The 20,201-nt window shown below is 38.0% G+C and overlaps 1 protein-coding gene across 2 annotated transcripts in view; it reads left to right on the plus strand.

Moving 5' to 3' along the window:
* The window catches only part of LOC133861864 (cleavage and polyadenylation specificity factor subunit 1), a 50,559-nt gene extending 35,629 nt beyond the window's left edge, over positions 1 to 14,930 (plus strand). For both annotated transcript variants that reach the window (XM_062297683.1, XM_062297684.1), the window contains 9 exons: positions 7,059 to 7,139; positions 7,250 to 7,315; positions 7,419 to 7,496; positions 8,415 to 8,645; positions 8,809 to 8,940; positions 9,142 to 9,318; positions 10,047 to 10,232; positions 13,517 to 13,902; positions 14,384 to 14,930. In XM_062297683.1, the coding sequence (XP_062153667.1) occupies positions 7,059 to 7,139; positions 7,250 to 7,315; positions 7,419 to 7,496; positions 8,415 to 8,645; positions 8,809 to 8,940; positions 9,142 to 9,318; positions 10,047 to 10,232; positions 13,517 to 13,902; positions 14,384 to 14,498 (1,452 nt within the window). In that variant the 3' untranslated portion in view covers positions 14,499 to 14,930. The remainder of the gene's footprint in view (positions 1 to 7,058; positions 7,140 to 7,249; positions 7,316 to 7,418; positions 7,497 to 8,414; positions 8,646 to 8,808; positions 8,941 to 9,141; positions 9,319 to 10,046; positions 10,233 to 13,516; positions 13,903 to 14,383) is intronic.
* The last annotated feature ends 5,271 nt before the right edge of the window (positions 14,931 to 20,201 follow it).

A 20,201-nucleotide genomic window follows, 5' to 3' on the forward strand; every position in this document is an offset into this window, starting at 1 on the left:
GTAAAGATCTTACCTAGGGCCGCTGATCATGCAAAAAAAAGCCTCCCTCGGAGGAGCCCGAGTCCGCCACACACTCTTCCAAGGCAAGCGACTTCCTTTAGAGCAAGCCAAGGAGCTAAAGAAGAGCTTATCCTTGAACATGCCTCTCTTGGAAGAGACCCACCAAAGCCTATCTTCATGACCTGTACTCACAATGGCTGAGTGCAACACCTTGAAGAAGGAAGCAAAGATATCCACTTCCCAATCATGCGCCTCTCTAACAAAGTTCACGTTCCACTGAGTAGAACTGCTCAAAATCTCCATATTATCCGCAACTGAGGCATCCTTCGCACGAGCAATACCAAAGAGAACATGAAACGCTTCCTTTCGAACTGTATCCCCGCACCACAAATCATGCCAAAATTTTGTCCTAACCCCATCTCCTACCTCAAATCTAGCAAAACCAAAGAAAGTCTCTCACCCTTTCATGATGTTCTTCCACAACCCCACCCCAAAGGTACCTACAGGTTCAAGGGAGCACCGCCCGCCCCACAAACTGCCAAACTTGGAGTCTATCTCAACTCTCCACGAAGCATCTCTCTCAATCCCAAACTGCCACAACCATTTACCTTAAAGTGCGTGGTTGAACATTACCAAGTTCTTGATACCCAGCCCTCCCTCTGAAATTGTGGTGCAAACCTTAGACCAACTCATCAAGTGATATTTGAACCCTTCACTAAACCCACCCCAAAGAAAATCTCTTTGTAACTTCTCAATGCGAGCAGCAACACTCCCCGGGAGAGGAAATAAAGACAAATAATACGTTGGTAAATTGGCGAGGTTACTCCTAATAAGGGTGACTCTACCACCCTTGGAAAGGTATAACCTTTTCCAACTGGCCAATTGATGCTCTATTTTCTCGATGACATCGCCCCAAATATGAGTAGACTTATAGGAGGCCTCAAAGGAAGACCAAGATACTTTACCGGCAGTGTGGCAACCCCACACCCTAGAACTCCGGCTAACCTTCCCACTTGATCTACATTCCCCACATGAATTAAATTTGACTTAGCCAAATTAACTTTCAAGCCCAAAGCAGCTTCAAACAGAAGGAAGAGACTCCGCAAATGAAGCAGCTGAGATGAACGAGGACTACAGAAAATCAATGTATCATCGGCAAACAGAAGATAAGAAAAAGTAGCATTACCAACTTTGAAACCTTCCGGTAGATCCCCACTAACCGCAAAAGAAATCATACGGCTCAGAGCTTCCATTACAAAACAAACAACAGGGGTGACAAAGGATCCCTTTGTCTCAGCCCACGGGAGCTACTGAAAAAACCAATTAGGAGAGCCATTGACTAACATCGAAAACCGCATAGAAGAAATACAATGAGCTATCCACGAGCACCATTTTCCCCCAAAGCCACACCTCAACATATACAAAAGAAAATCTCAATTTACATGATCGTATGCTTTCTCCAGATCCGTTTTACAGATGACGCCTGGCTCTCCAGATCTTTTTTTTTTTTTTTTTTTGATAAGTAATTGCAATTTATAAAAAAAAGCGCAGAGGGGCGCAACCCTTATACACAGGAAGTATATAAGAGAACCCCTAAAAGGGACGAACAGAGAATAAATTTAAAAAGTCTACATAAGTGAAAACATTCAAACTATGATGGGACGCTATCCAAATATATAACGTATTGAGCAACCGCTTCCGTAGCTCCACGATAGATGTCTTTATATCTTCAAAAACCTACTATCAAGGCATTCATTGGCAATTAGGATTGGATTGGATTGAGGATCTGCCTACCCTTGATGAAGGCACCCTGAGATTTGGATATGACCTTTTCCAAAACTGACTTCAATCTATTTGCTAGAACTTTAGCAATAACCTTGTAAATTCCTCCCACAAGACTAATAGGTCGAAAGTCTGAGGGAATTAGCTCCTGGAATCTTTGGAATAGGCAAAATGAATGAAACATCAAGGCTTTTTTCAAACAAACCTCCAGCATGAAAGTTGTAAAACACCTTCATAATGATGTCCAAACTCAAAACATCCTAGCACGCTTGGAAGAAAGCCATAGAAAAGCTGTTAGGACCCGACACCTTATCGCCATTCATAGCTGACATTACCTTCCTAACCTCCTTGAAAGCTCTCTCCAACCAACTGGTCTCAGACTCCAAAATAAAATCAAGGGTTAAACACCTTATTGGTATCTGTGGTTTGAAAACTTTATTTTTTGTCCTTTGTACTTTTATTCGTATCACAAATGATACCTGTGGTTTGAAGAAAAAACCAAATTGGTACCTCCATTAGTTTTTTCATCCAAAAACTAATGGTTGGACACGTGTCAACTCCTGAGAGTAGACACGTGTCATAATGTAAAAAAATTAAAAAAACAGAAAATAAAAAACCTTAAAAATTAATAAAAAATTGAAAAATTGAAAATAATAAAACTTAAGAAAAAAAAAAGTATTAAAAACTTTTTTAAAAAAAAAATGAAAAAAAAAAGAACAAAAAAAGAAGAGGGGTGGCTGAGCCACCCCATGGCCGGTTTCACACATGTCTACTCTCAGGAGTTGACACGTGTCCAACTGTTAGTTTTTTAATGGAAAAACTAACGAAAGTACCAATTTGGTCTTTTCTTAAACCACAAGTACCATTTGTGATACGAATGAAAGCACATGGGACAAAAAATAAAGTTTCCAAACCACAGGTACCAATAATGTATTTAACCTTAAAATCAAAGGAAATACCATCTACCATAGGCCTCCACCTACTCGGCTTGGTAAAGAGTTTTTGATAGAACTTTACAATGTGCTTGCCTATTTCTGTCTGATTAGGAGTATCACTAATCAATAAGGAATCCATCGAATTTTACCTTCCATTTGGATTGGCTATGGAGTTGAAGAATCTAGTACACTTATCCCATTTCTTTAACCACATCACCCTAGATTTTTGCCTCCGTCCTCCATAAGAGAACACCTCTCGAACTCTTTGACAACCTCTGCTTTCTTTAGTAGCTCCTCCTCAACTAAAGCCCTACTTTCTTCAACAACATCGAGAGCCTGAAGATCTTCAAAAAGCTTCCTCTTGTTCCTCTCTACATTACCAAATACCTCTTTATTCCATTTCTTCAAATCTAGTTTCAAAGCCTTGAGCTTGCATGCTAAAACATAACTAGGCGTACCTTGAAACGAATAAGAATCCCGCCATTGTTTCACCAGCCCTACAAAACCTTCTGCCTTAAGCCACATTTTCTCAAATTTGAAAGGTTTGCTCCCCCTACAAACGTCACCACAATCAAGAAGGATTGGAAAGTGGCCCAAATAGAGGTGAGAAAGCCTCTTCTGAGAAACCCTAGGAAACCAAGCTTCCCAATCTGGGGAGACAAGAAATTGATCAATCCTAGACCATACAGGAGGATCTTGAGAGAGCAACTAAGTGAAAGAGCCCCCAGTGAGAGGGAGATCCCTGAGACCCTGATCAGAGAAGTCCATTATCGTAGAACAAAGACGAGCCTCACCAGATCTTTCACTAGGGAATTGAGTTACATTTAAATCACCCCCTATGCACCATTGCATGTTCCACCAACTGATAATGCCTGCCAACTCATCTCAAAGCAGTCTTCTATCTTTACCAAAATTCGAACCGTAAACATCTACAAAGGCCTAGATGAATTGATCCACAATGTTCCTGAAGGAGATTACGAGGCTGAAATCCCCCATACACACATCTACCTTTTCCACCACCTTGTTATCCCACATGATCACGATGCCCTTGGAGGCCCACTAGAATCCAAACAGCATCAGTCCACATGATTGCACCCCCATAAGCTGCGCACAAAACTACGTGACAAACCATGAATCTTGGTTTCTTGGAAGCAAATAATATCTACCTTCCAATCTCTGAGCAAGTTACTAATCCTTAGGCGTTTGCTCCTCTTGTTCAACCCCGTCACATTCCGAGAGAGAATCCTCAGCTTCATAACACAACTGGATGACTCCTCGCCTTCCTTTTACCGCGGCTTGAGCAAGAACCTCTAGCATCGTAGTTAATTGAACTCTCCAGATTCTTGACCTCCCTTTTGCCCTTCGTACCACCGCTTGACAAGGCTCCCAATGCTCCGTTACGGCATTCCTCTTCAAGAAAACTCAAGACGGCCAACAGTTGCAGCTTATGACCCACATACTAAATCCCTACAATGGGATAAATCTCATTTGCACCCTGAATTACCCAATTAGAGTACCCCGATAGACCGCCCGAGGTTGGAGAATAGGTATTGAGAGGCGGCAACCTACCCATACCAGCTTCACCTTCCATCTCAGCCGTAACACGCAAGTCCCCCCCACTGCCTGCCTCTTCAATAAGCTGGCCACCCTCCTGAAACACTAGATCTGAACACTCGAGAGGCAGGCTGTTGGAAGCCCCAGCATCAACCCTTGCTTCCAAAGAATGAGAACACTAAAGGTGGTTTATCGGCAACCCCAACCCAATCGTTTGAGAGACACTCGAATCCACTACTAAATTCCCCTGCCAACCAGAATTCCCACCACTAGCACTTTTGAACAGGGACCAAGAGGCCACGACACCCGATCTCTAACTTCCACCATTGAAGGATGCAGTGCCTCAACCACCGTCGTCATCTGAGGCAATACTGCAAGATCAGTGTCCAAAATCGTACTCATCGGCTGATTCTGCTCTGAATGGTCCCTCTCTGGCAAAATGACGACCCCCGATCTCTCACCGAAAAACTCACCAGACAACAAACCCACCAGAAGAGGACAAACTGAGGTCCCCACTGGAACACCCACCGCGAGAGAACCACCCGTGGACAGGCGTTCGCAGCGCGGTGTGAAAACCACTTGTTGACGACATCGCACCTGGGTCACTGGCTTGACCCGCGTCCAACCTCACCAACGGACAGGCCAAGCTTGACGAGGCAGGAGAAGAATGCTGCTCTCTGGAGGCAGGGGCCTTACCTTTTGGGTCGGGCTTAAAAACAACTTGACTCACGCCCAAGCCTGACATATGCTTACGTTTAAAAACAACCTTAGCCTTGGGATTTGAACAACCAATGGCCCTCGAAGGCTTACTAGACCCTTTACCATCCCAAACCTTGGATGTGGATAAAACTCCACCATTGTGTTGAGAACCCAAAGGATTCTTCAGTAGAAACTTGGGACCCGATCCTGAAAGCTGGGCTTGTCTAAATCCACAACCTTAATCTTAGGCCCACTGCCCAGTAACCCATCCACAGTTGTGTCCAACCTCTCTAGACAAACGACTACTTCCTCTTTAAGCTTTAGTAACGTCTCTCTTTCATGCACATAGTGCCAAAGCCATCTCTCCAGAAGAGGATAACTAAATATGCTTAAGTTTCGGACCCCCAACCCTCCCTCATAGAACGGAGCGCAAATCTTGGACTAACTTACTAGGTGAAATTTGGATTCATCGCCCAACCCACTCCATAAGAAATCTTGTTGAACCTTATCTATGCGATTAGCAACACCAACAAGAATGGGGAAAAAAGACAAGAAATATGCAGTCAAGTTGGACAATATGCTCTTTATTGAGGTAATCTTTCCACCCTTAGATAAGTACATCCTCTTCCACCCGGCTAAACAATGCTTAAATTTTTAAATAACGCCATCCCAAATTGCCTTGGCCTTAAAAGGAGCTCCCAAAAGAAGGCTGAGATAATTCATAGGCAAAGAAGACACCATGCAACCTAGACTACTGGCCAAGCCAATATTACTCATAAGAACCAATTTTGACTTGCTGAGGTTAATTTTCAAATTGGAGACAGCTTCAGAGTATAAGGCACACAGAAAGCGTAGATGTTTTGGGTTTGCCTTGCTAAAAAGTAGGATATCATCCACAAATAGAAGATGGTAAATATGAACCACACTAGAGTTTCTGACCCTACAGAAAAGCCTGAGAGAAAGCCCCCATCTACAGTAGCAAATATCATTTTACTTGGAGCCTTTATCTATGAAAAATAGCAAAGGAGAGATATAAGGGATCGCTCTGTCTCAAACAAAATCAGGAGTGCCATTCCCCAAAGCAGAAAAGCGCACCAAAGAGATGCAATGTTCTATCCAATTCCGTCATTTCTCCCCAAAGCCACACCTCCTCAATAAGTATAATAAGAACTCCTAGTTAACACGATCATAGGCTTTCTCAATATCCAATTTGTAAAGGACACTTGGCTCACCATATTTAATCCTACTATCTAGGCATTCGTTTGCTATAAGAAAAGAATTTAGGATTTGCCTACCTCCGACAAATGCATTCTGGGGCTTTGAAATGATCTTCTCTACAACCCTTTTCAATCTAGTGGCTACGACTTTTTGCAATTATCTTGTAAAATCCACTAACTAGGCTGATTGGTCGAAAATATTTAACATCAACAGCTCTAGGTTTCTTCGGAATGAGTGCAATGAATGTAGCATTGAAGCTTTTTTCAAACTTGCTACTAGCATGGAACTCATAAAACACCCTCATAACATCTTTAATCACATCCCAACAAGTTTGGAAGAAAGCCATAGTAAAACCATCAGGGCCTCGTGCCTTATTCCTGTTCATACCTTTCACCACCTCCATAACTTCACTTTTCTCAAACAAATGCTCTAACCAAGTGGTCTCCTCCTCATATTATGGATTCAAATGCAAGGCCATCCAGCTTTGACCACTTGAAATCTGAAACTGAATTTCAGAAGTTGAGAGAAGTATGACATATTACTCTCTTTATTATAGAGTGCATATATAAATTGTCTGCATTTGTCAGTTATAAAAAGAAAATGGTCAGCAATTGACATTTTGAGTGTATTTTATCTAATTTTAACTTTATCATTATACAAAATTGACATTTTGAGTGTATTTTATCTAATTTTAACTGTATCATTATACATTGCAGAAAGCTTGCTTATAAATTTAGTTCCTCAGTCATTGTGTAGATTTCAGATCAAAAAGAAAATGGTTGTCTAGTTTTTGGTGTCTGGAAATTTTGAATTTTATTATGTTCTTAAATGTGCACTTTTTCTAATTAAGTTCCACCTTTTCTCTTGCAGCTATGTGATGGATCTATTGTTGCCTTCACTGTTCTTCACAATGTTAATTGCAATCATGGGCTCATATATGTTACATCACAGGCATGGGAATATCACGGATCCTTTCTGTGGATATATATATATACTTTTCCCTTCTTTTTGAATCTGGATTACACATTTTAATACATTATGTTTATGTTTATGCTTTCTAGGGTATTTTGAAAATTTGCCAACTGCCATCTGTATTGACCTATGACAACTATTGGCCAGTGCAAAAAGTACGTTTATATTTTTTTCTTTTTATCAATTCCGTTCTTATACAAAGTCACACTTATTTACATCAGCAATTTTGCAATTGGCAATTTTCATTCTTATGTTTAGATTCCACTGGGAGGCACTCCACATCAGGTCACTTACTTTGCGGAGAAGAATTTATACCCTCTTATAGTTTCAGTTCCTGTGAGTACATTCACATCTTTTCGTATATATATATAAAGACACACACACACACACACACACACACACACACACACACACATTATGTTGTAAAAAAAAATCTTATGATTAAATTTTTAGAAGCTGGAGTATGCATGCATGCACATAAATTTTCCTTGCACATTGATGGTGCGCTATCCTTTCTATCTTGTTTTAGGGACAATTTTCGTCCCATGAAATTCAAGCTTGCAGATAGCATGCATGTAGTGTTCCTTTATCAATTAGCATGTCCTTTTTGCTCTTCATCCTACTGCATCCATTAACTTAAATCTGGGTGTCACTGTAAATTGTTTTATTGCTTGCCCCATTCACAGCATGAGTTGCTGAAAAATTATTTCAGTCCATTCGGCACATGGCTTGATTGAGAAATTGATAGGTGATTGTTTATTGATTTCTACTTTCAGTCATGGTTGGCAATGATAAGGCATCATATTACTTGCCAAAAGCAGCAAAAAAAAAATGCATCTATGCAGACAATAATGCATTACACAAATTTGACAGAGGCACATGTCAGACATATGGAACATAATGCATCTATGCAGACAATAGCATTCCCTTTACTTTTTTATTCTCTATTACACAAATTTTATTTATCAAGTTGTTAGTATATTTGTCTGTTGAATTTCTGACGCCTTTTGAGTTTCTTAAGTTCTACTTCGATGCAGAGTATGTTGCTCTTTTTCATACATACTGAAAGACAAACAAGTTGTTTGTTTCTTTGAAACATCTGATGTTAGTGTGCTAAGATCTCTCTTGCACTGAAACTAATATGGCAAGCTAAAATCTTATTTTCAGTGTTTTGAAGCTTAATGCAATTGCTTTGGTTTATTTTTTCTGGAGCTTATTTTCAGCAGTAATGCAATTTCTATTTAATTTGATCAGGTTCATAAGCCATTGAATCAAGTTCTTTCATCCCTGGTTGATCAAGAAGTTGGTCATCAGGTTGAAAATCATAATTTGGGTTCTGATGAACTGCACCGAACTTACACAGTAGAAGAATTTGAGGTCCGCATTCTGGAACCAGAAAAGTCTGGTGGCCCGTGGCAAACTAAGGCTACAATTCCAATGCAGAGTTCTGAAAATGCCCTAACCGTGCGAGTGGTTACACTGTTGGTTAGTTTGTTTCTTAGCCATCCAACTGATTCTTTTTCCCTCCACACCTTTGCCTTTTTGGTTTCTGGAGAGAGGTGGATAGGATATTTTGGTGTCTGCTTAACCATGTCTCTTATTTTTGGCCTGGAAAATCTTGTTTTACTTGTTTAGCTCTTTATTGCAGAATACAAATACTAAAGAGAATGAAACTCTTTTGGCCATTGGGACTGCTTACGTCCAAGGGGAAGATGTTGCTGCAAGAGGACGTGTGCTTTTATTTTCTGTTGGGAAGAACACTGATAATCCTCAAACTTTGGTATTTTTTTTTTTGAATCCAATAACCTCTAATGATTTGATTCAATTCTATGTTGTTTTGCGTTTTTACCCCAGATGATCCAACCTGTGTCAGAAGTTTCCATTCCATTTAACCCTCATTGTATTTTTGCTATAATATCTGTTTTTCTAATTGTTACCAAAAAACGTACCTGTTTTGTTAATGTAGTCATTACTTTTTCAGGTTTCAGAGGTTTACTCAAAGGAATTGAAGGGTGCTATATCTGCTTTAGCTTCTCTTCAAGGCCATCTGTTGATAGCTTCAGGTCCTAAAATAATTTTACACAAGTGGACTGGCACTGAGTTGAATGGCGTTGCATTTTTTGATGCTCCTCCATTATATGTCGTGAGCTTAAATATTGTATGTCTTATTTTCTCAACATCAGTATCTCTTTTACTTGGTCTTAAATATTGTATGTCTTATTTTCTCAACATCAGTATCTCTTTTACTTGGTCTTTTACATTTAGGAGCCTGGATCCAGTCCTTGACATTGTGTTTTCAGTGGCCTGAATTTATGATATGTCTGCAAATTATGTGGTTTTGCAATGTTTTGATGTTCCCAGATGTTTGTAAGAATTACTTTTTTGGGAGAAGACAACAGACAAAAAAGAATAGAAATCAGTAGGTACCCATGAAAAAATAAAGAAAGAAAAAAGGACCCAGATAAATACATAATGCGTATTCTTAAACACAAAATTCATTGAGCAGAAAATGCCTAAAAGGGAGCACCGTCATAATACATAGAAAGTATACAAGAGAAGTACCAAGTGATTTGAAGATTAGAAAGAAAATGTAGTTTTTGATATTAATAGGGTTAAGAGAACACACTTCCCCCAGGGAAAAAAGGAACAGAAAAGAAAAACTGAAAGGAACCAAAGAGAGACTGAAATCCAAGGGTTCATTTTGGTAATTGCAGCTCCACTCCTTCAAAGGCCCAATTGTTCCTCTCTTTGCATATGCTCCCGCGCGCGCACACACACATTTATTTAATGTTATATGTATAAATATTTAAGTGTACTCTTCCCTGAGCAATATAAGCTTCCTGTTAATGGTTCTTTTCTTCTTCTATTTCTATACTGTTGTTGCAGGTCAAGAATTTTATCCTCCTTGGTGACATTCACAAAAGCATATACTTCCTTAGTTGGAAGGAGCAGGGATCTCAACTTAGCTTATTAGCCAAGGATTTTGGCTCCCTTGATTGTTTTGCAACGGAGTTTTTAATTGATGGAAGTACTCTGAGTCTCATAGTTTCAGATGATCAAAAGAACATACAGGTTAGCACCTTATAATAAGCTGTATTGTTTGTACTTTGCCTGGTCTAAGGTGACAATATTAAGTAACTCTGCTAGAGACAATATGACGTTGAAATATTTCTTTGAAAAAGACTGACTACATATCATGAGAGTATGTTGTTTTTTTGTGTATTAAAAACAATACTGGGTAGGATGTAGCGTTCGAGTTAGCATGAAGAGAGTCTCAGCTATGAAGTGTAAGCACAAGATGGTTTTAGATGTAAGGTTGAGTTTTAAGTCTCTATGCTTAGGCCTTTGCGATAATGTTCTTCAATGGACCAACATTAGATAAAGAGCGAAATTCAAAACAAAGGGAGAAAATGCTTTTGTCAGCAGAAATTCTGAATTTGTGGGCGTAAATGAATAGATTCCATGGAACATGTTTTACATGTTGATTGATGCCTGACTCATAAACTTAGGAAGTTTTGTCTCGTCAAGTCTACCCTTGCAATCTACCCAGTCATCATGCATAAAGTTATTGATTTCCTGTAGGAAGTTTTTTTTTTTTGGCAAATTACCTTGTTCTTTCAGCTATCTTCTGTTGATTATACTTGTACTTCAGAAAATGTGTACCTTTGACCTTCAGTATCTCCTTCTTACCTCTCCATCTTTCTGTCTTATCTTCTTCCTTAGTCTTGCTTCCAAATCCCTAGGACCTGAAAATCACTTTTTATCTTTGTACTAGCAGCACTTTCAATGTCACTGTCAATAGTTGCTGGAAGAACAAATCTTTTTATGGGAAAAAGGTTTTCTAAGATCTTGTCTCTTTAAAAATTACATTTTGTTTTGGTACCAGAACCTATCAAGATCTCTTAGTCTTCAGTCTTCACTATAAGCTAAGTATATTTTGATTTGGTGCAAAAGCGAGTGTCAATAATCCAGGAATGAGGTAAATTGATAGTAAAACAAGAGCAATAATCAAGCAAGGCTTGACTTTCACAAGCAATGGGTTTCCAACCAAAAACCCTTGCGATGAAATAAAGAGAAAAAAAACTATATGATTTGAACTTTGTCTCGAAGCTGTGGTTACCTTTATTTACAGTGTTTATATAATGACAAATTGGGGCTCCAAGTGCCTAGCTATTTAAATAAAAGTTAAAACCAACCCTGATCAAACCCAGCTCAGCGAGCACATGACCAAGAAATAAATCATAGAAGGTAAATACATTTAATGCATCTACATATAAATTTCCTCAAATACACCTAACATAGTAAAATAGAATAAGCTTCAAATTGAAAACCAGAACTGCAGCAAAATCATCCCCTTAATTGTTTCCCTTTCACCTTGAGAAATCTCTATGTTAGTTGCGTCACTCGGCCTGTCATTGATATTTAATTATTTAGTAACTTGCATAAAATAGAATGGCAGCATGTGCACCTCATTATCTCAGGAGCTAACATGTAGACATGTGTAACAATAGAAAGAAGCAGAAAATGCTTCAGTTTATCTGGTATATTGGTCCAAGGTATGTACTCCGAAGGACTTAGGGGGGGTTAGGGGGTGAGAAACATGCTTCAGTTTAATTGAGCATTACTAGGTAAGTGGTTATGGAGGTTTGCTATGGAAAATGATGCATTGTGGAGGAAGGTGGTGGACATCAAATATGGCAATATGAGGGGTGGTTGGTGCTCCAAGAAGGTAGGGGGACCCTTTGGAGTGGGAGTGTGGAAATGTATAAGGAGGGGGTGGGCTGGTTTTGCACATCATGTGCGATATGAGGTAGGCGATGGTTCTAAAGTGTTCTTTTGGCATGATATGTGGTGTGGGGAACTACCTTTGAAGATCCTCTTTCCAGAGTTGTTCACTATTACATGTGGTAAGGATGCATGGGTGGAGGAGAATATGCAAATCCAAAATGGTAACTTTTAACGGAATATTTTGTTTACTCAACTTGTGCATGATTGAAAGGCGGATGTGGTCTCTCGATTTTTTGAGTTGTACTCTCAAAAAGTGAGGTATGAAGGCAAGGATACAATTTGTTGGATCCCATAAAAAAGGAAGTCCTTTAAAGTGAAGTCTTACTATCAGATATTGTCTACTCTTGTACAATCCACTCTTCCTTGGAAGAGTATTTGGAAAGTCACGGTTTTCCCGAGAGTGGCATTCTTTGTGGACGGCAACTCTAAGGTAAATCTTAACCTTGGATAACTTACGTAAGATGAATACTATTGTGATGGAGTGGTGTTGTATGTGGTTGCAACAGAGATGTGGAGTGCGCTTCTTTAGCTCTTTGGTGTTGCTTGGGTTATGCCTTCAAGGGTGAGCTAGTTGTTGGGAAGTTGGAGGGGACAGCTGGGCAACCACCTGGCGTTGCACTTATGGAGGATGGCTTTATTGTATTTGATGTGGTGTCTACAGCGGGAGCGGAATGCACGCAGCTTTGACGATTGTGAGAATGGTTTGCTCAATTTAAAGAAGTTGGTGCTGCAAATATTGTATACATGAAGAGTGACTTGGAATACTTTGTTTCTACTTTTTCTGTATTTTAGCTTTATTTTTTTCTGTCTCTATGGATTAGGGATTCTCTTGTATACATCTTGTGTGCTTGGGTTGCGATCCTCTGCTCTTTGAATAAATATACATTATTTATCAAAAAAAAAAAACAAAAAGAAGCAGAAAATGGAAAATAAGTCACTCCTTAATTATGCAAAATTCACAAATAACAATGATTTTTAATCAGATTTTGTTAGATTTTGTGATGCTTTATCTATGAAGTGTATATTTACAACTTTGCCTTGCATTTCTAGGGCTTGTATTCTTATTTCATTTAGGTGAACCAACACTTACCCCTCAAACTACAACCCAATTTGCAATGTCCCTTCAAACTATCTAGCATTTTCACTTAGCCCCCCGGAATTTTTCTTAAATTCAATAGAAAATCTGTTACGAGCAATACACGACTCAAAATGTCCATTATATCCCCACAACAAATAATTTTTTTACGTGCATCATTGTATTTTTACACATTTGATAGGGGGTATAATGAACATTTTACATCATGTGTATCACGTGTGACTCATTTTCCATCGGATTTAACATAAATTCCTAGCGGAGGAGGCTAAGTGAAAGAGCTAAGTAATTTGGGGGTTCAAGTGCAACATTTTGTTGTTTGGGGGGACATTGCAAATTATGTGGTAGTTGGAAGGGTTAAGCGTAGTTTACCCTTTTATTTATTTATAAATTTTTGTTTACTTGTTAATAAGAAAGTTGACATCAATGCTGCAGTTTGTGAAACGATTGACTCAAATTCTGTGTGCCAAAACAGATATTTTATTATGCACCAAAGATGTCCGAGAGCTGGAAAGGACAGAAGCTTCTTTCAAGGGCTGAGTTTCATGTTGGCGCCCATGTGACTAAGTTCTTGCGTTTGCAGATGATTTCCACTTCATCTGATCGTAGTAGTGCAGCTGCAGGCTCTGACAAAACCAATCGCTTTGCTTTGTTATTTGGTACCCTGGATGGCAGCATTGGTTGTATTGCGCCTCTTGATGAACTCACATTTCGTAGGCTGCAGTCGTTACAAAGAAAGCTTGTTGATGCTGTTCCCCATGTTGCTGGCCTAAATCCAAGATCTTTTCGCCAGTTCTGCTCAAATGGAAAGGCTCATCGACCTGGCCCTGACAGCATAGTTGACTGTGAGCTGCTATGCCAGTAAGTTTTATCTTCCTCCAAACATTTCTATGCCTTGCGAGGTACGATTGATCTAACGTCTGGTGAAATAATGAGATGGATAAATTTCAAAGATGCAGATAGAAGGAAATTACAAAAAAAAAAAAAGACAAAAAAAAAAATTCCCATTCAGATCTCCCATTTTGGGAGAGGCCCAGGAGGTCAAAGTCTTTCAATTTCAGAAAATATCAGAAGAAATCTTGTAAAATGATGAGATGTGTTCATGATCTTATAACCTTGTTTTTATCCCTACTATTATCCGTGTCTTCTCTCTATAGGTCCTCTCGTATCCCCTTCTTTTATTTCTACTCTGTTCTGTGTCTGACAATGGGTGTTAGCTAATTATCTTGTTAAAAAACAAAGGTACAAAGGTACACTGTTGTTGTGATTGTTATTATTATTTGGTTCTGCAATTATGTGATGTTGAATGCTCAAGCAACTCTGTAATGTCTTCCTTTTCCAGTTATGAGATGCTTCCGTTGGAGGAACAGCTTGAAATTGCTCATCAGATTGGAACAACTCGCTCACAAATCCTCTCAAGTTTGAGTGACCTCTCTCTAGGAACGAGCTTCTTGTGATATTAGCCGATCTGAAGCAGGTCACTGTTCAGCCATCCTTGTTACAGCCATTGCATTCCATTCTACGGCCCTGTTGAATAAGCCTTTATCTCTGATACAGCTAAGCTAACAATCAAAAAAGAGGAGGGCGGAGGGAAGCTGCAATGACTCTGTACATTAATGAGAATTTTCAATTGAAAATGTTCATCGAAGTGAGGAAGAGTGGGAGGGTAAAGGAAGCAAAAAGTAGTTGTAGTTTCATTGTTGTAAATCAATGTAAAATACCATTGAACTTGCAACTAGTTTCAAGACAAGTGTCAATTGTTGTACATTAATGTAACGAGAGAGAAGCGTGAAAGAAGCAAAAGACAAATAGTTGCTTCATTGTATTTGTCGTACGTCGGCGAGAAATTTCATATGAGAATGTATGTTAATTGACTCATTTTATTGAAATCTTTCAGACTGCTCAAAGATCCAAGTGATGGCTGCACCGGCCGGGTAAATCCCCAACACAAGATCCACCTCAGCATATTTTTGAAATAGTTATTAATACTGCTCTAATTTCCTTGACTTGGGTTCGTGTTATCTTAATTATGTGTTTGTGTGTACATAATGAATTTATGGACATACATATAAACTCAGTATTGGATTATTTAAGATTCAAGAGGTAATTTGTTTAATTAACTCAAATGATAAAATTTTAGCAATAATGAATTAAGTAATAAATAATATGGACTTACAAAAAAAAGAAAAAGAAAGAGACAATCATGGTATTTTCTTTATATAAGGAATAAATTAATTAATTGAGCAACTCGTGAATAAGTTCGAGTTTGCTCGAATAATAAATGAGTCAAGCTTGAACAAATTATTAAACTTAGTGATAAGCCGAACTCGAATAAAATTAGAGGAATATAGCTTAAACATTCAATACTCGACTCGAATCAATTACAACCCTAGTCACACTTAGTAGTTTGGAGGCGAATTTTATTTATTTATTTTTTTTTAACAAAAAAAGGGGGGGGGGGGGGGGGGGGGGGGGGGGGGTTTCAAAGTATATTTTTCCCCACTTTTTTTTCTGATATTTTTTCTTTTAATTTTTTCTACATGGGGAGAGCCAAAGATATGAGACAACATTATATATGAAATTTATCCAAAAGGAAACTTCCATTTTCGCATCACTTAGGGTTTGTTCATAAGGGCCACATCAATAGAGCTGGTCCATGCAATAAATTGCACTAATAATGTCTAAAACTTATAAAAATGAACCTAATTAGCTGTATTAGCTGTGAAATGACTACACAATTATATAATAGAGGTATCAAGTCTGGTTAAGGAATGATTAAGGGATAAGTTATGACTAATGACTCAAATTCCTATTTGACACTGCCAAAAAAGTTAACGTTCAAGAGTGCAATCACTTAACACCTGACCTAACAATCAATTGCAATCATTTAACATTTGTGTAATTTTTTTTTCTTTTCTAATTTAATAACAAAATGGGTACGATGGAGGATCTTTCCCACTTCGGATGATTCTAAAAATGAAAATGGGATGGGACCCCAATAACAGAACCAATACAAACTAAGAGAGTGCAAAAATTAATACAAATAGTAGGAAATTGGTTAAACAAGTGACCTGGTCTTCTCAAAGGACCGCACAAGGCGGTTACAGAAGTAAAATGAAGCACAAATTAAGGCGAACCTATTTGAACCCCCACTGGAAACCAGTAACAAACACCGAAACGAGGCTAAAGCCGAAAATGAACTGTTGTAGTCCAATGAATGGACTGCAAGAAAGAGAGAAACCAACACAAATTTGGTTACAAAAGTCTCCACGACAGAACCCTTACTTGAAACTAGCAACAACCACAGGAAAGAGTCTGAAGCCAAAAATGCACTGTCGTAGTCCAATGAAGGGATTGCAGAAAAAAGAGAAACCAATACAAATTCAGTTTCAAAAGTCTCAACGATAATTACACTGCATTTGTGTAATTAATTTAAATATTGTTTGTTGGGAAATATTCCTAATAGTTAGTAAATGGGCCTACAACTTATCTCAACTCATCTACTTATATTAATCCTAAGAAAATGCCCAGTTACGTGATCTACTGGGTGACAAAGCCCAAGCTCATCCCGGAACAACTTGAGAAAAGCTACGGAAATATCAAGATTCCGAGATACCCAGAAGTGTCTCAGGGAGACCCATGATCCGGACACATAAAGACCCACGTTCCAAATCCATGAAGACCCACGATCCGGACAGGTGAAGACCTATGTTTCGGATACATGGAGACCCACGATTCGGACAGGCGAAGACCCACATTCCAGATACATGGAGACCCATGATCAGAGAATCGATTTCCTCCATATCTAAGGGAAACCGATTCAATTCCTCAATATAAATACAAATGAACCTTCAAGTATTTTCTAGTTGAAATTATTGTTATTAAGCATCCATACACATTCTCTCAAAAAACTTGAGCATTAGAGTGGGACTAGCTGGCACCCTAACAAGCTCATTTATCAATTTTTATCGTTTTACAGGGAGAATGAAGAACTTTTCACAAAACTTTCTTAACACTGTTTGAGCTATAAGTGATGTCTCTTTTCTCCCCTCCCAAACAAGATTAAGAAAACTATAACTTTGCCTCTCTTTTTTTTCTATCTATCTCTTCTTTTTAGTTGAGAGCGTGAATCCAATGCAATATTTGCGTGTGGGCCAGAGTTTGAACAAAAGTCAAAATCGGTTAAAGCATTTTATCTCATCATTTTAACTTTCTGCAATTTCCTCTAAGCATGTCTAAATTGCGATCACCACCCACCGTGGACGGTTCAAATTTCAAGCAAATCAAGTCCGTCCAAATGTTTTTAAATGGGCCTCTGGCCCACAAATGTGGGATTTATGCACGGATCAAGGCCCTTTATATGAACACCCCAAAACCGAGCGTGTCCGGGGCCTATGCACGTGCGGGTGACAGAATAATTCGGTCTACCACGCACGTATGCGCAATGATGATGACACACGTGCGCATAGTTCATCAATTCGGGGCAAAGCCAATAGCTAGAGAGCATCATCTTCATTAGGGATGTTTCTAAAGTGTTCGGTTTTGGGGTCCATTTTCTTTAAGGAATGTCTAACAAAGGTGGAACAAAACTCTTCCTATTTCATCCCTTCATGCACCAATGTTTTTAACTCCTCTTTAATTTCTAGGTTTTTTTATTGCATCCTATGCCTACAAAAAGACATTCTACAAAGAGGGCCTCTTAATTTCCAAAACCCACTTATATAGTGGGATCTTAGTGATTGCACACTAAGGTCACCATCAAGATTAAAAGAGGGAGGGGGGGGGGGCGAAAACAAAAGAGGGCCTTTCATTTCTTCAAATGCCCACAGCCATGGTGGGCATGGTGGCCCCTAGTCAACACCGCCAGACGTGCTGCCGTATGCAGACAAACGAAGGTCGACAAGACATTCGACGGGTTTTATACTCAGTAGAATGCCATTGTCAACTCAAGCTTTAATCTTGAGTCACTCGGCCATCTATATATATATATATATATATATATTCCATTTCGGCAAACTGATCGACGCAGCCTTGTCCCGGCCAAGGAGTGAAACTCTCAGTACTGTTGAGTGGTTTTTGGGGTTCGTCTTTTCTCTTCTTGTTGATTTGTATTTGTTTTGGGTTTTGGAAGAGGAGGGAGGAGGTAGTAGGCCAATGTCGCTAGCGAATGCAAGCTGATCACATGCAGATGAATGGGTTTTCTTAGCTTTTTTAAAGCAAGCCAAGAATCAATTAATCTGTGACGTTGAGAAATGAGTGTTGTTGTCAATCATGCATTATTCCAATATGCAATATTTTTCACATTTTCGTATATGCAAAGATTGAGATTCGATGTGAATTTCATGACATTTTTTTTCTATAAAAAAAAAAAAATTAAGGAAAACTTCATTGGTACTTATCATTATTGATATTTCATCACTTTTATAATCATACCTTTTAACTTAAAAAATCACTATTTTTCAATTTTTTACAATGTCAACCCTCTTGCATGTTCAAATTTAACGTTAAATTTAACAGAAAAATCAAAATTTTCAAAATACCTTCATTTCTTTTTAAAAAAAAAAGAAAAAAAAAGAAAAAAAAAAGTTGGAACAAATATGACCCATGCACCGACCCACGGTGGTCACAAAGACCCACCGGTGGGTCAGGTTCGTGACCTGCGGTGGGTCAGACTTGATTTTTTTTTTTTTTTTAAAAATAATTTTTAATAATTAAATCAAGATATTTTTGTAATTTTATAAACATCTTAGGGGCATAAGAGACATTTTACTTGTCAACCGTTTGATTTAACCTTTAATTTTGATAGAAGAGTTGACATTGCAAAAAATTGAAAGATGGTGACCCTAAATTGACATCTTTTAAAGTTTGATGTTATGATTATAAAAGTGATGAAAGATCAGGAGTACTGATAAGTGAAGTGTTTTCCTATTACAATTATTATTGATGGGAAACTTCAAGGAAACCACTTCGTGTACTTACCCCTAAAGGGCAAACTTCGGACTAGTGCAAGGCACCCTCCACACAAATCGGATTAGACTCGGCTTTGCTCCGAGCGTGATCCCAAAGCATTGTTTGCACCCAAAAAAAAATTCATGCCCCTCTCATGCACAAAATAGTTTTAGAGAATACATGGAGCTATAAGAGTCTTTAAACAAACTCAAACCTTCCAAATATTACAGAATAAATGCATTGGCACAATAAAAAAGATAATTATCATAATTTGAATTAAAATAATAATAATAATAATGCATTTCTTACTGCTGTCACCTTATGATTCGTTATTCATATTGAACCCAATTCTTAGGATTTCTAGTCTTCGAGTTGGATATCCTAATATGGGATTCATGATGATATTGTTAACCATCATGAACTAAATGAGTGCACAACAGCAACGGATGAGAAACACCAACAGATGAAAAACGTTACAACAGATCAGCTCCTCTTCAATTAAAACAGTCGACTTTGTTTCATAGTGAATTTTTTCTTTGACGAGCTCAAATGGTTTTCACTTCGTCACTAAATTATTTGTGTTAGATTGTTTTATTGCTTTCATTACATTTGATAAATGTTTGTGCACATGCATGGTTGCTTAGCTTTAAGTTCCACATTATTTTGACATATCTATTCAACCCGACAATCCTATTTCTAGGTGTAGTTTGGAGTAAGAGTGTCCATGTGGATGTAGTTATTTGCAATATCCGCATTTTCATCCGCATCTGCAAAATGTGAGTATCAGTTTTAGATATTCGCATTTTTATCCGCGTTATTTTTTTTTACTATCCGCATCCGTGCGGTTATTATCTGATATTCACAATAGGTAACGGGCCTATTTTAAAAGTTTTTAAACTGAAAAATAAAATAAAATGATGAATACGACCTCAAAATATTCATATTTAGTAATCAATGTTCATAAAAAACAATTATATATTTTTTTATACATGATTCAATGAGCATAAACATAAAAAATAAAAAAAAAACATAAAAAAACATAAATTACAAATCCAACATAAAAAAATATATATATATATATTAAAAATTTATAGCATAAAAACATAAATTATCTATTTATAACATATTCGTAAGTGGACATTGATGGTATTGTGTTGAATATATTAACTATAATATATATAAAAATATATAAAAAATATATATATATATAA

Source organism: Alnus glutinosa, chromosome 2, assembly GCF_958979055.1.
Source record: "Alnus glutinosa chromosome 2, dhAlnGlut1.1, whole genome shotgun sequence".
Taxonomy (NCBI): domain Eukaryota; kingdom Viridiplantae; phylum Streptophyta; class Magnoliopsida; order Fagales; family Betulaceae; genus Alnus; species Alnus glutinosa.